Here is a 25,008-nt window from a genome sequence, read left to right on the forward strand (position 1 = left end):
TATAATTTTAATGGCTGTAGGATCCATAGTGATATCCCCTGTGTCATTCTTAATATTAGTGATTTGTGTCTTCTGACTAACTATTTTTATGAGAGCCTAATTTTTGGCTGTCTGTTCTGTTCCACTAGTCTATTTGTGTATAACTGTTTCTGTGTGTGTGTGGTTTTTTTTTTGTTTTTGGTGAGGAAGATTCACTCTGAGCTATCATCTGTTACCAATCATTTTCTTTTTTTTGCTTGAGGAAGATTAGCTCTGAGCTAATATCTGTGCCAGTCTTCCTCTATTCCATGTGTGGGTTGCTGCTACAACATGGCTTGACGAGTGGTGTATGTCTGTGCCTGGGATTTGAACCTGTGAAACCAGGCCTCCAAAGCAGACTGTGTTGGACTTTACCACTATGCCATGGGGTCAGCCCCCCATCTATACCTGTTTTAATAACATACTTTCTTAATTCTTATAGCCTCATAAATATTTTATATATTTGGTAAGGAATTTTCCTCTTCTTTTCTTCTTCCTCTCCTTTCCCTTCTTTTTCTCCTCTCTCTTCCCCTTTTTTTTTCTTCTTTTTCTTCCTCTTCCTTCTCTTTTCTTCCTCTTCCTTCTCTTTTCTTCTTCTGAAGGATTTTGCCTATTCTTGGTCATAAGATTCTCCATAAAAATTTAAAATAAATTTTTCAAGTTTCACAACAAAAGCAACCAAAATGAAAACAAGAACAAAGATGACCCAAGAGAAATGAATACTTGTATCCACAAAAAGACATACAAGAATATTCTGAGCATCTTTATTCAGAAATAGTCAGACATTGGAAATAACTCCAATGTCCATCAACAACAGAATGAATAGACAGATCAAGATATATTCATAAAATGGAATTTACTACTAAGCACCACAAAAAAATGAGCTACTGATACAAACAACAAAATAGGTGAAACTCAAAAACATAACTTGGAACAAAAATGGTCAGATATAAAAAACCATATACCTTATAATCCATTCATATGATGACAGAAATCAAAAAAGTGGTTGCCACTAAGAGGAAAGTGAGATATTTAACTGCAAAGTAGCACAGAAGAAATTAGTAGGGTGTTGGACATATTTTATATAATAATTAGAACCGTGGTTACATGAGTATCAAAACTTATAAAATTGTATCCTTAAGATCTGAACATTTTTTTGTTTGTAAATTACTCATTGATGGAAAATGCAATCCACTCCTATATAAGTTAACAGGTCCAAAAATCATAATAAAAATTATAAATTACTTTGAATTTGATAATATCACAACTTCTGAGGCACATCTAAATTAGAGGAAAATTCATAATATAGAAAAATATACAAGAAAATTGAATACTGCTTCTAAGTTTTCAAACAAGTTATTCCTTTATAATATCCTCTTATAAAAAAACAAAATTTGGGCATTAAGAACTCTGCCTCATTTTTTATTTTTAGTGTTTTTGTCTTTATTCATTTTATCATAGTCCGTCATAAAAAGTTTGCTCTTTTATTAGTTCTTTCAAAAAAATCAACTTGCATCTTGTGAAGCCATGCTATTATTGTATGATTTTTATATATTATTTTAGGAGCTTTTTAGTTTATATTTTCTTGTTTGTTTGCCTATTTGTTACTGTCTTCTCTCAACTGTCCTTCGTCTTGTTTTATTTTGTGTTTGTTAAACTTTAAAGTTACATGTGTTACTCATTTATTTTTTAAGTTCCTGTGACACCAAAATTAAGACCAGCAAATTTCAGAGCACTCATCATTTTCCACAGTTCAGAGGATAGATGCAATTTCATGGACACTTCATGCAAAGTTTGACATTTAATTATTGATCTCTTGGCATTCCTAAATACGTCTTTCTCATTGACTGCAAGTAATGACATTTAGAATTTTGTTTCTGGGTTGATTGGCATTCTCTGCAGCAGAAATTTCCTATATTAATATTTGCTAAACTCCTTTACCCAAAAGCATGAGGCTTCTGACTATGTCTTAGCAGCTTTGGGGCTTTTTCAGGGCCTGGCATATGTTTTAGCTTTTCTTTGTATATCTGTAAGTAAACAAATATTCTTCACATTGATATGAATCTTTACTTCCATTTTATGCTCCAGTTCCATTTGGTAACTCACTAACAGGAGGCAATTTCACACTTCATGAAGAACTTTGAATGGTTTTGGATATTTTTTTTTCTTAAAGATTGACACCTGAGCTAACAACTGTTGCCAATCTTTTCTTTTTCTTTCTGCTTTTTCTCCCCAAATCCTGCCCTCCCCCAGTACATAGTTGTATATTTTAGTTATGGGTCCTTCTAGTTGTGGTATGTGGGGTGCTGCCTGAGTGTGGCCTGATGAGTGGTGCCATGTCCGCACCCAGGATCCGAACCAGCAAAACCCTGGGCCACTGAAGCTGAGTGCACGACCTTAACCACTTGGCCACAGGGCCGGCCCCGTGGATATTTTGCTTTTGCAAAATAAAAATGCACACTGTTTAGTTGCTGCTGTTACTGATATTATGTGACATGGTAACTCAGCATCAACTTAATCTTTCTACCATTTTAAAGTTCAAAAGTTATAAGGAAGATTAGGAAGGGATATATGTTACCAGTGTAAGTGAATCACTTTCTACTGAATCATTTTCAATATGGTCACTTAATCTGTGAGCCCCTGGTAGTAGAGAAATTACCTGGAAATAAATTTTTGGGGGCTTTTTTATTTTTAAAATGTTTACTTCTTCTTGCAGTTCTCATCTGAAAAAATGACTATACGCAACACTGAGGTTTTGTATTTAAGCAAATGAAAACAATAAGGACTCTCAATATCAAGGATAGGCCAAAGTACTTAGTTTAGGATCAAGAGCCCAATAGTAGTTGATATGGGTCAATGGAGACCTGTAAGAATTAGCAGCTTCAAGTGTAAAGCAGTGAGATTCCCAGGACATCTTTCATCTCTTCAATGTCATTGCCAAAGGACTCCATGATGCCAAGATTTAATTGGCTTCTTAAAGTCAAAGTAATTCACCTCATTTCACTTTATAATATCTTTGGATGTACCAGTAGTGGAATTTTTTAAGATCAATTTTTATGACAAAGTTGCTGAACTTGAAATTTTGCTGATATTACTATGGTTGTAAAATAGAGTAGATGCATGTATATTTGATTTTTGCATATTTATTTTCAACTCTCTAAAAATAACAATATTCACACTTGTTTTCTGCTAAAAAACCCAAATGAGAGTTTCTCAAAACATAAAGAACAGAAAAATAATAAAAGTAACAATGTTTACTGCCACAGGACCTAGTCAAAAATCTTGATACATACACATTTAATAAATATCTATTGAATAAAAGAATAAATGAATGATTTTGTCTAAAGATTAGCTAATGATAAAATAAATACTAAGCCAAACATATATATATATATGTAAAGCATATATACAAATAGAAATTCTTATTTAGCTATTTACCTATATGTACATATTCAGATTGCTCCATTAAGTTAGATTATGATATTTACTTCACAACTGCTTATACTATCACATAGCTATTGAAGAGGAGCTGTCCACAGACTTATGAATAGGTGGACAATTTGTCTTCATCCTGATGGAAAGTAGAAGGAGGATTTTCTTTCCATTTGTTTCTAAAGAGTGTATTGTTGCATTCTGCAAAGCCATAAGATGAAAATGAAACTAATTCTCAGTCTTTGGATTTCTTCTCTTCTGTATCTACTCTCCCTTGATAATCACAGAGAATTTCAAAGTTTCAAATACTATTTCATACATTGAAGATGTTTAAATGTATTACTCCAGTCCAGACCTAATCTCTCATTATCTCCAGAATGATTTGTCCAATTTCTATTCAACATCTCCACCTAGATATCTAGTAAACAAAATTAACATATCTAAAACTGAACTCTTAATCATCCCTTGAAACCTGCACCATCTCAATCTTCCTTTTTCCAAACAATGGCAAGTCCATCCTTTCTGTCCAGGCCCAAAACCTGGGCATCATCCTAGATTCCTCTCTTTTTCTCATTCTATGTAATTCATATCTAATTCCTGAGCAAACCTTGTTGTCCCTGCCTACAAAAGCCTATCCAAACTCTCAGGATTTCTGCGCATCTTCACTATACATTCTTTTTTACCTGCATTACCCAATAACCTTCTAATTGGTCTTCTAGCCTTGCTTCCAAGATTGTATTCTCAACACAGACGCAACGTGTACATCTAAATTAGATAGCATCACACTCTTCTGGTTAAGACTGAATCAATTTCCTTTCTCGCAGGTCAAAAGCTAAAAATCCTTACAATGGTCTTCACAGCCCTATGCAATCTTCCTCCAACATCTCCCACCCACATCTACCTCTACTGCCTTCCTACATGTTCTCCACTGGACCCACACTGAGGCCCCACACTGGCCTCCTTGCTGTTGCTTGAACATGTTAGAGATATCACTCCTCTAGATTTTGCTCCTATTCTGAGCACTAAAACAGAGTCTGACACATAGTAAGTGCAAAATAAATATTTATCAAATAATTTAATGAATTATAATGTTTGTTTTATCTAAAGGACAGATTTTTAAAGTGTTCATATAATACCACAAAGTAAGAACATGCTTAAAGATCAATGGGGTCCTATAAAAATGACCCAAACAATATTAAAGGGGCTCACATAGTCTAAATTGCAACAACTAGAACATCAAAAAGAATAATTGTAGTAATTGGTAATAACATACTGAATGGGAAAAATTCTAGAAGACCTTTCGTTGGTGAGTTTTTAGATATAACACCAAAAACACAATGCATGAAAGAAAAAATTTACATTTTAATTTAAAATTTTATTAAAATTAAAAACTTCTGCTTTGTGAAACACACTGTTAAGAGAATGAAGAGACAAGCTACAGACCAGGAGAAAATAATTGCAAAACACATATTTTATAAAGAACTTGTTTCCAAAATATACAAAGAATTCTTAAAACATAACATTAAGAATGTAAACAACCCAATTTAAAAATTGGGCCAAAGAGTTTAACAGATAGCTCACCAGAGAAAATATACAGATGGCAAATAAGCGTATTAAAAGATGACCAACATCACATGTCACTAGAGAATTTCAAATTAACATGACAATGATATATCACTATGCATCTATTAGAATGGCCAAAATCTAAAACACTAACAACTCCAAATGCTGGCGATGATGTAGATCAACTGGAACTCTCTTTCATTGCTGGTAGGAATGCAAAATGATGCAGCCTTAAGTTAGTTTGGCAGTTTCTCACAAAGGTAAACGTACTCTCACCATTCAATTCAGCAATCATGCTCATATGCTTATAGGTATTTATTCAATTGAGTTGAAAACTTATGTCCACACAAAGAACTTCACATGAATATTTAGATCAGCTTTATTCATAATTGACAAAATCTGGAAGAAATCAAGATGTCCTTCAGTAGGTGAATGGATAAATAAACCGTGGTGCATCCATAGAATGAAATATTATTCAGTGATAAAAAATAAATTAGTTATCAAGCTACAAAAAGACATGGAGGAACCTTAGATGCATACTGTTAAGTGAAAGAAGCCAGTCTGAAAGGGCGTTTGCCACGTGATTCCAACTATATTGCATTCAGGAAAAGGCAAAACTGTAGAAATAGTTAACAGATCAGTGGTTGCCAGGGATTTGGATAAAGTAGGAGGAATGGATAGGTGGAGCACAGGGGAATTTTAGGGCAGTGAAACTATTGTGTGTTATACTGTAATAGTGGATTCAAGATATATATTTGTCAAAATCCATAGCAACTCACGACATAAAGAGTGAATCTTATGTAAACTATGGATTTTAGTTAATAGTAATGTATCAATGTTGGTTTATTAATTGTAACAAATGTACCACACTAATGCTAGATGTTAACATTGGGGAAACTGTGAGGAGAAGCGAGGAGTAGGGTATATGGGAAATCTGTAGTACCTGTTCAATTTTTCTGAACATATACATATAAAACTATTCTAAAAAATGTCTATTGATTGAAAATAGTCATTAACCTGTATGATATTACTAATGAAACCTCAAGAGACCATCAGGTGTTGACCAAGAACTCAAGGCTGGTTAGTGAGAAACCTGTGCCTAGAATCTTGATATTTTGGTTTTACCGCTGGGTGTCCTGGTAACCATTCCAATGTTATTCTGTCAGGCACACGTTTTCTGCCTATCCAACCAGGCAGAGCCGATTCCCCATCCCTGCTCTGCCTTCTTCACTCCTGCTAAGAGAATCCTAAATTTGTTCAGCTGGTGAGTGTTGAGGTCCCTCGGTATCATGGAAGGTGGGTTCCTCTGCTAGCAGGTGGCAAACCATTATTGGTTCAAGTCAGTCATGACATTTTCATTCCCTTTTGCTAGATGTTCACTTCCCCAGGGTCCCTTAAAGCTAGGGGCCCGCGTGACAAGTTCTGGCCTATGAGACGTAAGGAAAGCCTGCTAGAGGGCTTCTAGGAAGGATTTTCTTCCTGATAAACAGAGCCTCATGCTCATGTAAAAAAGAGCCTTACCTTGCCCCTTTAGAGGCATCCTGCCTTTACACACTGTGAGCAGATATGATGCTGGAGCTTTGGCAGCCACCTTTCAACCATGAGAGAACAAGTTTGAGGACAAAAGCCACTACACTAATGTTGAGGTTGGAAAGAGCCTGGGTCTGTGATGATCAACCTTGAAACCTCCCATCTCCAGACTTCTTAAATAAATGATAAATGTCCCAATAGTCTCACATTAAAAAAACAATCCAGGAGAGTTTAGAGATAGTAAAAAAAATAGAGAAAGAAGGAGGTGATAAGAAAAGACTTCCTTAGAGAAGAATACTAGTTAATATAAAAAAGGGAGAAAGAAATGATGGAATTTTTAAAATCATCATTTTCCCTCATTGTATCAAGGAATGCTAAAATAATTGGGTAAAGACTGATGAGAAATGGGATGTGAAGACAGATTCAAAGTATCAGCTTGCAAGTTACCTACTAACTATGAAAGAAAAAAGTACACTTTATCTGCATCACAATGTCCCTCCTATCTGAACTGATTCTTAGACAAGTGCTACTCTGGGTTGTGGGAACTGGAGGATGGGATTGGACTGAGGCTGCAGGTCACGGAGTTTAGGGAGACATGAAATAGGTGTGTAGAAGTGAAGCACCAAAGGAGGGAAAACCACACAGTCAAACAAAATGAGTAACAGTGTGAAGATAATGAGCAGGTATAACACAGCCTGAAACCTTAACAGAGCAAGTAGATTCCACAGATGTGAGGTGGAAGGTGGAGAGTTTCTCTTGGTGCCAATGTGTGGCCAGAGCATTGTCTATGGCATGCATCTTAGGTGAGCAGCAAGTTAAGGGCTCAGAGAAGTTTTGAGAATGTCCTTATCTTCACAGATCTCTTTCTTCTCTATTCACTTGCTTCCTTTCCCAATCTGGATTTCATAAACTATCATTTCAATTACACTTCTGCTAGAAGTTATAGTTCCTTGATCTTCTCTTTTTTCCACTACACCTTACTAAAAAACATACTCGGACCAGTTTTCATAAAGTATCAAGTTCTGATCATGTCACTCCTCTGTTTAAATCCCTTCAGTAGCCCCTGTTCCCTTAACCTGGACTTTGATGATCTCCTGGTCTAAGCATACTTTCCAAATTTCAGATCATGGTCCAGAGTGGGTTGGCTGGTGTTCTCTTTTTCTTGCAGATACCCAGGGATCAAGGCTCCTTTCATCTTACGGTTCTTCACTTTTCTAGGTACTCAGAGTCCTCTCTATTCAGGATGAGAAAAAGAGAGTGAGGCTTATGCATGGAGGTTTTTACAGACCAGGCCTGGAAGTTCACATCACCTCTGCCACATTCCATGAGCCATAGCTCAGACTTGTTTCAATACTTAACTGCAAGAGAAACTGAGTATAGCTGTGTGCTCCCAGAAAGAAGAGACAGCCATGGGTACTGGTGAGCAAAGAACTTTCTGCACACCAGTCATATCATCCCAACTCCTCTAACTGTACTTATATTTCAAGGCATACTCTGGGCTTTGCAGCTTCCAGGATTTTTACATGTGTAAATTATCTCTTCCTTCCTTGAATGCTTTTAGCACTTGTCTCTAACTTTTCTGCTATTTACTACGTTTCAGCTTGTTCATAGTTCTTTTAGTACATCATCTTTCCCATTAAACTGCACGCTCCCAGAAGTCAACAGCTGTGTTTTACCTGTGCCCAACATGGCAAGAATTATAAAATACATGCTTGCTTAGTGACTTAATGAATAATCCACGTAAATATCTCAGCCAAAAGGAAGAGAAGGGAATTAAGCAATTCCATAAGCTTAATTCTGAGTTTTTATCATGAGGTAATTTGGGAGAACCAATCACATAATCATCAGACAGAATTTGTCCTAAATTACTGTTATCATTAAACACTTTGAAATGCTCTTAAAAGTGCTGATACTCACAAATATAAACACAAAGTAACATTGTCTTTTAATAAAGCTACTGTTTCATGGGACAGAATTTTTTGACCATACTTAATTCTTGCCTAAATTTTTTTGCTTTGTTAAAATTTAAAAATACAGTAAAATTTGTCCTTTTTAGGATAAAGTTTGATGACTTTCAACAAATACATAAGTCATATAACTGCCAACAAAATCAAAATTTAGAACATTTTCATCACCCCAAAAGTTCCCTGTGTTCCTTTTTAATCAACCCCTTACAACCCCTACATCCCTTGGCAACCATTGATCTGTTTTTTTTTTTATTACAGTTGTGTTATTTCCAAAATGACACATAAATGACATTGTACAGTGGGTGGCTTTTTGAGTCTGACTTCTCTTCACTTAGTGTAACGCTTTTGAGATTCATTCATATTCAGTGGTCCATTTATTTTTATGCCTGGGTAATATTCTATTGGGTGTATAGACCATGGTTTCTTAATCCATTCAAAAGTTAAAAGGATTGTCTGAATTTTGAGTAAAATTGTCATCCTAATAAAAATTATTTGCTCTTTTGTGTTCCCCTCCTTGATTACTTACCAATCTTAGGTGCTGCACAAGGTTCCCCAGGATAATTCGTGTGCAAATTTTGTTAACTTGCTGCCCCTTATTTGTTGTTTCCTAAAAACGTGGAAGTGAACCTGGAGTAGAGTTTCCCATCTTGAACAATTAAATCAAAACATTAACATAAATATTTCAATATTTGATAGTACAATTATCATTGGCAATTATGGTACTTTATTCATTCAACCAATAGTTTCTGGGTACCTACTTTATTCCTGGAACTGACTTAAGTGCTCTGAAGAAAAAGGCAAGCAAATACTTGACATAATTCCTGTGCTTGCAGAGTTTACCCTCTAACAAAGGAGACATTCATTAAGTAAATGTTGACAAAAATAAAATACCAATAATAAAAATGCTAGATGGGTTCTAAAACCTTAAACTATGGGATTAGGCTGAGGAAGTGAAGTTTGAGCAGAGGTCAGATTAAAGAGAGGAGAGGAGCATTCCAGGCAGAGAGAACAGCCTCATGTCTCAGTGTCAGGAGGGAACTTGGTATGCATGAGTTTTATAAGTTCAGAAAGAGAAGGAGATGGAAATATGACAAGAGATGAGACAGATGTCCTTATGGGCCATGCTGAGGAATTTTATCACTATCCTAGAAGTACTTGGCTGCCATTGGTGGGATTTATGTAAGAGAATTGGAGTGATCAGATTTGAGTTTCAAAAACTGTTTCCAACCTGCTGCAAATGGAGATGCTTTTCTGTTGTGCTTCAGGATGAAGTAGAGGGAGCCATTGAGGCTACTGGTAGACTTGCAATCAGGAAGGTATTGTAATTGTCCAGGCAAGAGAAAATGGTTATTTGAACTAGGATGAAGGTGGTTGGAATAGATAAAAGTGAATTGACGTAAGAAATATTTCAGAGGTAAAGCGACAGGATGTTGAATCAAATTGAATATGGTGCTGCTAGAGAGGAAAGACAGGCATCAAGGATGACTCCTTGGTTTCTGGCTTATGCAGATGGTTTGATGTTAGTAACATTTCTGGAGATAGCACCTTCTGGGGGAATTATTATGAGTTCATTTTCAGATTTTCTAACTTTGAGGTGTTTTAAACATTGAAAAGGAGTTTTAAGCATGCAGTTAGCTGTATGGGCCTGTGTGGATCAAAATAGTGTTTTCTGAAGGCTGCTGATATCACCCTGTGGATCATCTGCATAAGTGGGGATTGAAGACATGGCCATAGATTAGACTGGCTAGGGAAAGAACACAGAGGAAAATAAGGGAGTTTTGGATTAAGCATTGAAAATTGCAACATTAAATGGACAGGAAGGGGAGAATGATCCAGCAAGGGATGTTTCAAAAGAACATCCAGAGATATCAAAGAAAAATCAGGCATGTGCGGGGTGATGGAAAATCAGAGATGAGAGTGTTTCAGGAAGGAGGGAAAAAGCCAACATAGCATGTACTCTCAAGAAATTTCTAGTGAGCTTGGTGAGAGCAGTGCTGGTAAGATGATGGAAATGGAAGCCAGACGAGAGTGCTTTGAAGAGTAAGTAGGTGGTGAAAAAAAATGGAGGTAGAGAGTATGCACAACACTTTGGAAACTACTGGTGTAAAGGGGCAGTGGTGGGGCATGAAAGACAGGAAGAAAGAAAAGGTAGCAGCTGAGAGAATGAACGATTCAGTGAAGGTTTTTTTTCCTTCAACTGTAAATGTATGAACATGGTTAAAAAGCCAAGGGATAGAATACCTTAAAAGGGAGAGGGTAAAAATAAGAGGACATGGGGGCCAGCCTGGTGGTGCAGCTGGTAAGTTTGACCATTCCACTTCGGGGGCCCTGGGTTCACTGGTTCAGAGTCCTGGTGCAGACCTATGCACCACTTATCAAGCCATGCTGTGGCAGGCATCCCACATATAAAATAGGGGAAGATGGGCAGGATGTTAGCTCAGGGCCAATCTTCCTCAAAAAATAAATAAATAAATAAATAAGAGGGCATGGAAGGCTAGAGGGAATAGATTCTAGAAAATAGATGGTGGAATTAGCCTTAGATAATCATTGAGAGAGAGATTCTTGTTTTTTAACAAGAAAGATGGGAACAGATATGGGTAGGATTATCTTTACTGTCAGGGAAGATGAAAAAGTTGTCCCCTGATGGCCTCCATTTGCTCTTTAAGATAGAAGATGGAGCCAAAGCACTGGAGAGGTCTGCAGGGCAGAGGGTTGGAGGTTTGAGCTGAGTAGAAAAGGTTGGAAATGACCATTGCAGCATAAGACAGTGAGGTGACAAGGAAATGCCATAAGCTTCACATATATTGATCCCTTATTGAATTTCATTCATATCATCCTCCACACATATGTCAAATGCTTACTCTTATAATTTCTCGCATTATCATATTACCAAACAGAACAGATGGAATCTCTGCATTCAAATCCCTTGCCCAAATTGCGTCTCTTACAGATACTTGCACTATACACACATATCTTGAAATGTACAGCTTCACGATTATTCCTTTTCTTCGTGTGACTTTATGAGGAGAATGGTCTTCCCTTGGCCACTGAAATTTCCCCCAGAACATTCATGCTTTCCTCAAAATGTTTCTTCTAGATCCTTCTGCTAAGACAGGTAATGATACCAATCTATCAGAGGCATCCTCTACCCCTCTTCAGACTATAGTCATCTTCACTCCTTCTCTCACAGTTAGATTTGATAATATTATTAACTTTGTAATTTTTAGCATGAAAATGGATTTGGTGTGATTGATTTGAAGTATAATTGTCAATACAATATTATTGTGCCTCTTGGTAAAATCCTTAACAGTTAAGACAGAGCATTTTCAAAATACGTGACTAATGTTTTCATAGTTTCTACATAGCACTTGAAATCACTATGACCAAATTTTCCATCTGCAACCATTTTTTAAGTGACAGGTATAGACACTCTGTGTGACACATAGTAGACAGTAAATCTTGCCTTACATCTTTAATTTGAAGAGAAGCAAAGAGGAAGGAAAAGTAGACACCATTTCCACTTAGCAAACAATATGTCTTGCTTTATTTATAAATTACACTTAAGTTCTAGTCATGCTTTTTTGCCAATGTAAAGTGAATCTTCCCATGCAGGATACTAATGCTTTAAATAATTAGTCAAGAAACCTAGTTATGAAGAAAATTTAGGAGAGCAGATGATAACAATGTCTAGAATACTCAGAAAAAATTGTTTAAAAAGTTCATTAGCCAATGCATCATATATACATAAAACAAGATAAAACTGCATAATTCAAGGCTGATTAATATATTTTTTCTTTTGGTGAGAAAGATTAGCCCTGAGCTAACATCTCTTGCCGATCTTCCCCTTTTTGACTGAGGAAGACTGTCACTGAGCTAACATCTACATCAATCTTCCTCTATTTTATATGTGAGATGCTGTCTCAGCATGGCTTGATGAGTTGCATGGGTCCACGGCCGTGATCCAAACCCATGAACTAGCAAGGGAAGGAGCACACAAAATTAACTATGCTACCGTGCTGGACCCTGATTAATGTCTTTTTTTTTTTTTAATTTTAGGGCAATTAAAGGAAATGTTAAAAATACACAGTAATCCTAGATTATAAGTGAAAGAGGGAATAGTGTCTAAAAATGAAAATCTGACTTCCTAACTTAAAATCACTCATTCTATAGCCTCCAGTTTGTATCCAACTACAAATATCCACTCATGTTTTCTATATGTGTTTCATTCTTCCTTTGAGTAGACGATTTTTTGCCATAAAACCTATATCTTGTAATACAATATTCTTATTTGATTTTCCTTAAAACCATGTAAGAGTCAAGTAAAATAAAATAGATCCCTTAATAGGAATTATTTAGGAGGAAAAAAGAGGCAGTGGGAAAAGAGTCTCCATGTAAAAGCAAAAATGACTTTCTGTACTGAATTTCACTGTTCTTCAAGTCTGGCAAGAATAATACATCTTGGCAGTTGAAACGTGCTATTCACCTGAGGGCTGTCAATAATTCGCATTTTGAAAGACAGAATTTATGAATTGTCAACACGTGTTTTAGGTGAGAAACCAGTGTTCACCAAAAGAAAGCCTAAAACAAATGCTCAAATAAATTGAAATCAAAATGCTGCCTGGTCCTCAGATCTTAAGAACATATTACACATAACCTACAGTTCATATGTTATAACAATTGTAATATGTGAGATAGGGATTACAAACTGCATGGCTATTACTGTGCTTTTCAAATGGAGTATAGTCTGGAGATCAATAGTTTCTTCTGCATTCCATATAAAGTAAACTATTTGTCATTGAGCATCCCCCATAAATACAACTCTAATACCGAAACTGCTGACAGCCTTGTAGGCGATTTCAGTAGTGGAAGCCAGAACTAAACACACTGGACTACATTAGAGTTGCTCCCTGGAGGACAGAATTGAACTTCATTGGCAGGGGCACTGTAAGAGTTCCATTTGACTCCTCATTAAACCTCTCACAGGGATTATAGCTCCTTCTCTGCGGCTGCTGTTGCTTCTCTTTCCATAGAAGAGAGAGATGTGAAATACACAGGCATGAGTACCTTTTTACATATTTAGAAAATAATTGCTTTTCTTAACAAAAACAAAGCCTCCTACAGATTTTTAAAAAGATCTTCCAGTGTCTTGCTCATTAACCACCTCATTATTATTTTCAAAGGAAGTAGAGATCTTTATTTCAATTTTTGAGAATTCATTTTTAAATGCCTGACTTAGGGCACGTAAGAGATTCTGTTTTTTTCCGGCATTTATCTTTTCTCGAGGAAAAGCAGCATTAGGGAGAAAACAGTGATAATGATCTCAGCCTTCTTTACCTAACAGTATTGTTTGTGATAATGAAACCAGAACAAACATTTTGAAGCAATTGGTGAAGCACACATTACTATATGCACTATATATTGCCCAGGGACATTCTTCTTGATTTGGAGTCTTGAAAATACCATAAAATTTGCCATACTTTGGAAGTGTTGCATTGGAAAACAAGTTAGTAGTTTAAAGAAACAACAGCACACCGTGTAGATTGAAAACTCCACACTACTGATGATATAGCATTCACATTCTTCTTGCGTGTCTCTCCCAGGAAGATTCACAAGACTGTTACTGTTTTAAGTGCAATGCAAAGAAATGAAACTATTTTATCTGCAACAGCTAAGTAAAACACTTTTCTCTGGAGAGAAAATTTTCTGTGATTGTGAAATAACACCTTCAGGCCATCTAATCATAGTGTTACTTAATGGAATATTAATAAAGCTAATTACTAATACTTTCCTGGGGACTGCTTTACTGTTTACTGTTTACTGTTATTGTTCCCCAAAAGTGGTCCATATGTGTGAGGGCATAAAGCGCCATGCATTTTTCTGATACAAACGATGGAGAAAAAATAGAAAGATAACATAGCAAAATATGATTGTATAAAAATATGCACCATTGTGAAAGTTCTTTTTGCATTTACAAGGATGTATAATCAGTAGAATTGCTTTCTAATGCCCTATGTACATCAGGTAAGCCTATATTCATCTATCTGCATACACACATATGCATATACACACACACATGAATATTTTCATATATATTTATAATCCACAACATGGACACACATACGCACTTTAAAATCAAACTCTATTCAAAAGGGGAATTGTTGGCAACTTGTAAGTATGATTTTGCTGCTGGTCTAAACAGACCTTCAGTTCTAGATATTAGATCACTTTAATGCCACTTTTGGGAGTGGATTGGAATAGACTGTTGCTTTCAGGAGCTTCAAAATGAAAGGAAAATATATCAAACCAAAGCCCCTGCAAGTGCAGTCACACAAATAAACTTTTCAGCTAGCCCGTGAGTCTGACCCAGAGGGACAGAGAAGCAGCTAATATCTTTCCAAGAGAAAGAGAAGGTCCAGGCCAACAAAGAGTGGGCACAAGGGCACTAAAAGTGAGCATATAAGAGGGAAGAAGGTGACAACAAAAGAAGTTTCTAAAAGAAGATGCCAAAGACAACACTCTCACATAAATTCAGACCATTATTCTACATTTATGCATATAAGCATTTGGTACACATAAGTACTCATGTAAATATATTCACTCTAAACCGTTCTCAGACACACGTATACATACCAACCAAATGGTTAGTGTTTGTCACTGCCCATCTAGCAAAAGGCAGAGTAAATGTAGCCCTGGGTCTTTTTCCATGCCACTACTCCCCTGACTGTGTGACTGAGACAAAGTCACTGCCTGAACTCCTACATTCATGACCAAGGTCACCTTTCCTGTCTCCTGGTGCCCAAGCATGTCAAAGACATATTGGAAGTCCCACTACTGGCAAGGCACAGCAGGGTAATTTACATGATAATAAAAAATGATTTATATCTGAATAGTGTACCCCGAGGTTTATTTTGACGGACATCTTTCAAAAACTACACATAACAACCAAAGGTACATAAATAGTTTGGAGATACACAACTGGGAAATAGTTTTCTGAGCTTCTAAAAAGTCACAGATTAGTTTTGCATGAATAATTCACCCTTGTTAGAAAGTATATGGGTGAAGGGGGTTAAATGGTACAAACAGATATAAAATAAATAAGTCATGGGGAGGTAGTGTACAGCATGGTGATTATAGTTAAGAATAGCGTTTTGTATATTTGAAAGTTGCTAAGAGAGTAGATCTTAAAAGTTCCCAACACAAGAAAAAAATGCGTAACTGTGCATCATAATGAATGTTAACTAGACTTATTATGGCGATCATTTTGCTATATATATATATATGTATAGAATCATTGTGTTGTACACCTGAAATTAATATAGTGTTATATATTTCTATTATATCTCAATTTTAAAAAAATGGTAAGAAAGGTCCCATGTACCCTTCAACGAGTTTCCTCCAAAGGTAGCACCTTACGTAAATATAGTAGGTATCTAAACCAGGAAACTCACATTGGGACAGTTCACAGACCTCATTCAGATTTCACCAGTTTTACATGTATTCATTTGTGTGTGTGCGTGTGTGTAGATTTTATTATCTGGGTAGATTTGTGTAACCACGACCACAATCAAGACACAGAACTGTTTCACCACCACAAAGACCCCTGACACTATCACTTTTTAATTACGTCCTCTGCCTTTCCTCTCCCCCCTACACACATACATTGCTGATGGGAATGTAAAATGGCATACCACTCTGAAACAGTTCAAGATAGTTTCTTTTATAATTAAACATAAAAGTGTATATCTGTTTGCAAATATATGTAATATGTTATGACTCCTTTCTCCTATAGGCTGCTTCAGGTGACATAACAGACTTTAGCATCAAAAGACAGCCCTTGAAATTTACAAGAATTCCTGATGTCAAATGGAAAAAGTCTATAATAGTGTTCTTTCTTCCTGGGTGACTGTGAGATGGAAAAAGAGTGTGTAAATGGGATAGAGAGAATGAAAGAGGGGAGAGTTATCCTCCCCATCTCACACGCGCGCGCGCACACACACACTTCCCACACTCCATCATTATAATCACAACCACCACTCCCCTCCAAGTGTTACTGGTTCTTTATAAGCACAACTGAGAACACATGTAGGAAGACCGAGAGGAGACGGGGATCTGGCCCGGGGTTGCTCAAGAAGAGTCAGGGAAATCCCACAGAACTCCTGAGTCCCAGAGACTGTGGAAAGGTTTGGGGCGGAGTCCGGAGTGGGGGCTGTCCAGCCATAAGAGGCGGACCCTGGTGGGAGGGTTGGGAGGCTGTCACTTTATGAGTCCGCAGCCCAGAGCGAGAGTATCCCGGCTGCCAGAGGACCGCGGTGCGCTGGGCGCAGGGCCCCCGCCTCTCGCTCACCACGCGGACCCCGCGCCTCCTCCGGCGGCCGCGGTGGCAGCGGCGGCAGAGCCTCGCCCACTCCAATCCCCACCCTCTCCATCCTTAGCTGTTAAAGAACAGCAGCTCTTGGCACGTTCCTGAAGGACCCCGGGCGCAGAAGAGGAAAGGGAGCAGACGCAGGGGGACTTGGAAAAGCAGCATGCGCCCGCCGGGATCAGCCTCGGCGCCCACGGTCTGAGGCTGCAGCCCCAGTTCGCCATTGTGAGCCGCTGGCAGGGGAGCCGGTCCGCGTCGCCTCCCCCCGGGTCACCGTCCGCGCCGCGATGGGGCAACTGCCCACGAGGACGCGCGGCGGACGCCGCCTCCTGCCTCTGCTCTGGCTCTTTGTGCTGCTGAAGGTAGGGGAGCCCCCGCCCCTTGCCCCGGCGGACTTGCCCGCGGCCGCGCTCCGGCGCCCTCGCTCCGCTGCGAGTGAGCGGCGCGCCCCGGGTTGGTCGGGCCACTGGAAGCGCTGGCCGCGGAGCCACGGCGCACGCTTTGTTGTCCTTGCGTGTGCATGTTCCCGGCGGTCTTAAGGGATGGGGTGGAATAGGGAAGTTTGCTCCCTCCAGCTTTCACCCTTTGTGCTCTTTTGCCGCCGCTGGTATCCACATCAAAGGTGGGCTTGTTGGATAGTGCTTCCTCAGGCAAAATGAGGTCACTTTCCCTTCTGGTCGCTGCTGCACTCCAATGCTGCTTAACCTTTCCGCCCTCCCCCAACGGAGTGTGTGGCTGCTTTGTCTTTATTTACCTTCTGCTGGAATTATACACCCGGGGCTGAGCTCCCTGGTCGAAAATGGACTGCCGGAGTGGGTCGTGAGCATGGTTTTTTCTGAATAAGGAGTGTCAGCTTGATCGTGGGGAGGACTCCTCTCCCCATGTCCTCATCTCCAACCCGATAATTCCCTTTACAAAGTCTCTTGACTTTTCCTCACTATATTTACAGAGGATGCTACCTCTAAATTTCAGTGGCATAAAAATCTGTGTAAATTAACTTTTTTGAGTCTTCTTCGGAATATACTGCTCCAGGGTTTTACTTTGAGCAAAATGAAAAGCAAAGAGGCTGCTTTAAAAAAAAAAAAATCCTAGTTTGACAACTATACTGTACATAAAATTTTCAAAAGAAATTTCAGCTAGATGGTTTCTTAGAAAGTGGTGTGAAATTATGAGGTAATTGCCTACCACTCGTGTCTTCAGTGAGTGTTCTTTAGTTTTGTCATTAGTCCTTCCTTTCTCCTCTGGGCAAAGCAAACTCGAGTGTCGACAGGTGACCGGGAGCTATCCTTTCAGCACCACGGTGATACCTACCTTAGAAATGGATGAAACATTAATGGATGCAAATGATTTCTTACCAAAGAGTCACTTCTTGCTTACACACATCATTAATTATGAATGCTTGACAAGGAAATAGTGGAACAGGACCAATGGATTGAAAGCAGCATCAATTTTAAATATTTCATTTATCTTAATGGAAAATAGGAAAAATAGTTTCAGGGAGAAACAGCAAGAGTGCATAAATAAGATTCTAAATCACATTTAATATGTTTTTACATTTTTCTTAAGTTACCAATAATAATTTTATTTAAAACCTGGTAAATAGTAAGCTTGGTCATATGATTTCATTCTAGGAGGTTGCTCTTTTAGCACACACCACAAATGTATTAAAAGTATTGTTTTCTATTAATTTTTCTATTTGTCAAAGTCTGTCGTGACTGTTATGTCTACGCAACACTTGCCATGAATCCATTTTAATACACATTTTACTAAGTAACAGCTAATATTTACATGTATGACGTCTGATCCAAAGCCAACCTTTGGCACAACTGCACGTTTTTATTTGAATTCTTTGTAAGGGGTGAGATTTACAGAAATGGCCAAATGATGAGTTTGGGAGTGGGGGTAGAGTGCTGCAATTAAAATGTAAAGAAGGTGGGAAAAGTTCTAATCAAAACTTGATATCGAAATGAGAAAATGCAGTCGCATGATGGCATAATGGTATTCTCAGTGACAATAATAGAGGCTCCCCCTGTGTCACATAATAGGTGTATTCCTGCACGTTTGCAGATTAATGTCAACTATGGTAAACTGCATCACATAGTAAATACATTGATAAATCTTTTCATTTAAGTGAATATTGTAATGGGACAAATAATTTTGTAAAGAAAATCATTACTCTTTATTTTATGTAAATGCAGTTTTATGTCACCTTAATATAAAGTATACTGAAGGAAGGATATATATCCCGAATATACTGAATACCCACTATGTGCCAGTCAGCCTTCCAGGAATTTCACATATGCTATTTCACTTAATTCTGTTTTGTTACAGTTGACAAGAGATGTTCAAAGTGATAAACTGGGCACAGGGAGTAATGCATTTACATTCTGGGAATAGTATATTACATGGTAAATGGGGTACATAAGATAATCTCTTTATAATTTGGAGATACTTTTGCATTCAAGGTCCTGAACAAGTGTTAATAAAATAGACCTAACATGGAGGTGGTGATAGGAACATGAAACAAATTCCATTATTAAATACCAGATTGTCAATTGAATATGAATGATAAGATCTAAAAAGATCTGTGTGTGCTGAGTCAGAAACAAACCATTCCTCCAGCCCCCTATAAGTTTCTGTGGTTCTTATTATGTTGATAAATCTTTCACTACTGCATATCAAGTATCCTCCATATAAAAATGAAAGTTTCTAAAAGCCATAAAATTAGAGAAACTCAAATATGAGGATTGATTTATGTTTTTCTTTTCCACAAATCAGAAACAAACAGCTGGATATAAGTGATGGGGAAGCCCGAAAATTTGAATCATGGTTGGATGTAACCAGTTCCACTGAGGTAGCCTAAATGTGCCTGGCTATGAAGGCTTTGTGCTTTGTTCCTTATCCATGGCTTAGTGATGGGCACATTTAATCAGGCATCTCAGATTGTCTAAATCAGCTACTGTAAGTTACGAGGCTAATAACTGCATAATTGATGTTGCATAAGCACAATGTCAGTTTTGAAAATGTTTAATTTCGTATCAATATTGATAGTATATATAAAAATAGAAAACAAAAGAAGAACTCTATTATCAACTATACTAGGAGCCTGCCAATCTCAAAATCTCCTACCCACATGCAAATGTAAATGGAATATTTTTCTGGAGAGTCTCCCTCTTGTACACCTTCTCATAATTCCAGTGAAAATAATGGAACTTCTTTTACCTTCCTATCTTTACTAAACTTCTCCCTGAAAATTTCTTCCTCTATCCGTTCACTGGATATCAGCGTTTTGTCAATTAAGATACACATTGTAGAATATGACATCATAGGAATTTCAATTCTGCCTTGCCTGAAATGGTGCTCATTAGTAGTCAACTGGAATGCTTCTCTAAACTCATAGCTTGGCATGAATCATTCTTTCTTTCTTAACCTCCTTTCTCTGTTCCCTTCCATTTTTCCTCCTACCTGATATATAATCAAAGGATATTAAATTTGAAAGGGGCCTTAATTACATTTTCTAAAAGAGGTTTATGTTTAATTCTATAGAGTATGATTATTAAGAAGCTGGCCATACTAGTCTTATTCGGGAGAAATATCCACATGCCAAGGACTGTCTGTCTTTCTCCACTTCCTTGTGGCCCCTCTCTCATTTTCTTTTTCTCCTTTGCCCTCTGAGCCTTTCCAATCTCCCTGTCCCTCTCTCTCTCTCTCTCTCTCTCTCTCTCACACACACACACACACACACATCCACAGAAGGAGTTTCACTTTCCTTGTTGAGGTTTCATCTACATTCTACATTATACAATGTTGACAAATAAACCACAATCTTTTCATCTTTCTGGAGCAGCCTAGACCACCCTCCTGGCAATGAAGTGTGCCACCATTAACTCTTCTGTCAACTGACGTCTTTGGTAAATGTTGTTGCCAGCCTTTTAGAGAGACCCTTTTATATGTGACATCCCCAGTAAGCTGGAGAAGGTTCACTGGGCTGGGCTTCTACAGAGGATTGGGTGATAATTTCCCATCTGGTTGTTTTTGTTCTTTGTTGTGAAAAAGATTGTTGTTATATGAAAAAATGAAAAAATGGCATTATATCTCTGCCTCATTTTGGCCCATAAGAAAATCCTCATCTGTATGAATATTAAAAACAATGAGTCATTTTTTATTTTTAATAGCACTATTTATAGCATCTAAATGTCCAACTTAAAAGTACTTAGACATACATGAACAGTGGCTACTGAGTCTCATAAATATAATTCCAGCCTGATTATGGAGGGTTTGCAAAGGAGCTTTTGTCTTGGATGCAGTTGGTGCATCTATATACACCACTGCGATTGGTAGCAGCATGGTCTGATAGAAGACTTAACAGCAATGACCACAGATGTTTATTTCTCATTTTCTTCCTAATTTAATGCCTTCAAGTACACAGTTCCAGTGCTGTTGCATTTTCAGAAGCATAGCCCCACTGCACTGATGAGCTTTACCGGAAAACAGTTAGTGTAGTCACTTTATTACTCAAATATGTTGTAAATATTTTTGAAATAAAGACATGTATATTGTAGGTTTTTGTCTTCCACTGTCCTTGGTATGTGGTATTAGGCATATAACAGAAACTTCATACACAGGATTCAAATTTTTGGCATTATATAGTTTTTGACTGAGAAGTGTTAAATATCAGAATGTTGACTTGCAAACACATCTTTAAGGAAAATATGAGAAAATTATCACTTTGTGAATTAAATTATTATAATTACAATTCAATCATTGCTACTAAAAAATAATAAACTGTTACCAGTCCCCCAGTCCCTTATATTAGGAACTTACTGAAATCATAAATCAAAATACCAATATGTTATTTTTTCCAAAAAAGTAATACTGTTGATTGATCATTTATTCATCAATGTTACCTCAACTGCTAGTTACCATCACCAGTTAAGAAGTAGAGTTGAAATACTAGAAGAAATAACTTTTCTCACCTCTTTATGTGACCTATAACTTCAGAAAAATGCCCAAATATCCAGGTAATATTCTTACTTCCTCTTCCATGTCATCCTTCTTCTATGACTACTACCAACCAGAGCTGACAAAAATTTCTGCATTCCTCTAATAGAAATTCTCTAATATTTTGCCATAACTTTGCCCATAAGAGATGAAGCCTTTTCTACACCCTGATCTTGATTATATCTATGGTGGTGTTTAATCTGGGGGCATAACCCAGTGCCTTAAAGAACTCTTCTATGGTGGCCTTAGAGACCCATTGGTATCAACTCTTTCTGCTTAAATAAATATGTGCACTTGTGTCACTTATTTGAGGGGCCAAAACAAGGTTAACATGGCATAAGTAGTATGAGCAAGAAGGTGAGTGTGGTGGGGTACAGCTGGAAGCAGAACACAAAGGCTCTTGTCCTCTCCTCTCATGGTGCTTTTGGCTCCAGCAGCTTCCATATTGTTTCTACAGCCATCCAGAAGAATATGTGAATTACCTTCCTAAACATCTCTCATGTAACCTGTGATCACTAATTACGCCTAATTAGTAAGCTTGTCTCTTCACGAGCTTGTCTTATGTCTCCAGAGTACTGATCCTTAGTTTTTTCCCTCTGAACATGGTGCCTTCAAATTGATTTCCGTAAGTAGAACCATATCTTATCCCTGCGTCAGAAAATCACCCTCAACTCGTTCATTCAGAATCTAATTCTCCAGTTAAAGATGTCTGCTTTCCCTGGGCATTCTAGTTAACTAAAAGGCCAACTCCTCTTACTTCTGAACGTATTAAAACCACCGAACAAAAAGAAGATATTTGAAACAAGGTTGTAGAGGTTTCTTACAAAAAAGTTTTTACTTTCCATTTTGTCAGAAAATTGAGATGAAAGAAAAATGACATATGCTTGGTAAAATATTTCAGAAATAGCATCAGAATTAGAAATAGAACTCTCAGTTTGAGAGTTGTGTTAGAAATTATAGATATCATGGTAATTTCTGTAAGAAAATGAATATAGGGAAAATTAGAGAGTCAAATGAGAAAAGTTTGACGAAAACAAATATATTGCCATTCTTCTATTTATATGCAAACAAATGTTTCCTTATTGAATACTCTTCATTTATTTGCTTTTCCACTCCTCCTAAATAGGAATGCTATGCAGTTCATTTTTCTAATAGAACTATCCCTATCATAATGTAAATTAAAACAAAATGAACCTGGTAATTTTTATACCTTTACTAGCAAATAAAAAGAGTATGGATGTAGTTTACCTACAATGTACAATGTAGGGGTCCAAACTTAGAATTGTATTTTTTACTACTAATGTATATGTGAATTAGATGATGAATGCTTTGGGTTTTTTTTTTTTTTTTTGGTTATCCTCTCATTTAACTTTTTTCAGATAATTGGCACTTTTATTTTTTCTCTTCCTGCCCACTTGCTTTCTTAAATGGATGATTTATGTGTGAGAAAATATCATCATGAGTCTACCAGGCCCCTAATCCTGTTCCTTCATTCTGATCTCCTATTGACCCGTCAAGTACAGAGAAATTTCTGTCCCTGCTCTCTTTGCCTTTAATCCACACCAGAAACCAACTCTGGGCCTGTGTACTGGTCTGGATCATGATTTCCTCTAGCTTTCACCCATAGGAGCTTGTGACTGGCATGTACAAACCAAATGTTAGGGAATTCCACAGACTCTTCAGTGCCCTTTGTATATTGGTGTCCTATCTGAGGTCTGGTTCCTAACTGCTTGTACCTTACTTTCTGAATCAGGATTCTACTCTGATTAACTCTAGAATTCCTGCTTTTTGATCCTGGATTTAACTTTGTTTAATCTCTCCTTGTCTTTTAGTTTCCTTGAAAGAGCATTCTATAAATTTTCTTGGCTGGCCAGTCTTTCCTCAAAGCCAGAATGACCACATTGAGAAGTTACTTTTTTCCTTCAATACTAAGTCTGTTTTCAGGATTCCATGATAATGATTTACTGCCTAATTCTATTCACGTAAATCAAACATTTATTGAGCATCTATTGTGTGCCAGGAATTATAATAGATATTGGAGGTACAGGAATAGATTACATTCACTTGAAACCCACATATGGCATGGTGGAAAAATAGACATAGAAAAATAAAATAAAATAAAAATATGGCCATGTTTGTTGTTGTCATTCTTTTAGTAGAGGAAAATATGGGATGCTAGATGAGAGAAACCTAACTATATCTCATGGTTTGGGAAATGATTTCTTATAAGATGACACCTGAGCTGAGTCCTGAAGCACAGATATGAATTAGGCTAAAAAATATGGACATAAAGGCAGATAAAATTGCATGAGCAAAGACCCAATGTTGCGAAAACATGACAGTATTTAGGAAAAAACAAGTATAAAGAAAAGGAAATTAAGTGATAGAAGTCGGATCAGGGAGACTCCTATATGTATGCTGTGCCAGAAAGTAGGGCCTTTATTCTCTAGGTGAAAAGGATTGTTGAAGAGTTTAATCAAGGCTTAATGGGATAAGGTTTGGATTTTAGATAGAGTTTTTGGCTGTGAGAAAGGCTATCCCAAAGGTGGAGCAGACCTGGACGCAGTTAAATTTCTAGGAGGTTATTGTAATGGTCCAATTAAGAGACGACAAATGTTGACATTAGGGTGATGCGAAAAGGAATGAAAAGAAGAGGAACAATGCCAAAAATAGATAAATTGAAAGACTGGTTAGGTGTGGGAAATTGAGGAAAAAGACTCGAGGGTAATTTGCAGGTAACTGACAACTTTGCCTAGGATATTGCAGCTTTAAGATAGTAAGTGTACTGGGTAGTGTCTATTCCCCTCCAGATCAACCTACCCTCCTTCTCCACTCTGCTCAGAGCCATGAAGCTTCCCCGTGGAGACTGCTTCTTCAGCTCCCTTGCCCTTTATCCTGCAGAGAGTCTGACCATTATGAGGCACTAGCAGAAGATTACTGTAGGAGAGAGACATGGGAGCACTTATTCCCCCAATCTCCACCCTGGCTGGCCCCTGTTGGGCAGTGCTTCATTCCCCCTTCCAGTCCTATAGTCCAGCCCCTCTTACAAGGCAAAATTCTGGTCAAGTTCCAGAAACAGCTTCCTCTCCTTGTCCCTTTAGGGTAATAACTTCTCATTGCTGCTCGTCCTTGGGT

General features: G+C 37.6%; 1 protein-coding gene across 5 annotated transcripts in view; it reads left to right on the plus strand.

Moving 5' to 3' along the window:
- Positions 1–16,598: 16,598 nt before the first annotated feature.
- PTPRO (protein tyrosine phosphatase receptor type O) overlaps positions 16,599–25,008 on the plus strand; it is a 223,694-nt gene continuing 215,284 nt past the window's right edge. For 3 of the 5 annotated variants that reach the window (XM_044775170.2, XM_044775169.2, XM_070495093.1), the window contains exon 1: positions 16,599–17,234. In XM_044775170.2, the coding sequence (XP_044631105.1) occupies positions 17,160–17,234 (75 nt within the window). In that variant the 5' untranslated portion in view covers positions 16,599–17,159. The remainder of the gene's footprint in view (positions 17,235–25,008) is intronic. The other 2 variants (XM_070495092.1, XM_070495094.1) reach the window with 2 other exon arrangements.

This window comes from Equus asinus, chromosome 22 (genome assembly GCF_041296235.1).
Source record: "Equus asinus isolate D_3611 breed Donkey chromosome 22, EquAss-T2T_v2, whole genome shotgun sequence".
Taxonomy (NCBI): Eukaryota; Metazoa; Chordata; class Mammalia; order Perissodactyla; family Equidae; genus Equus; species Equus asinus.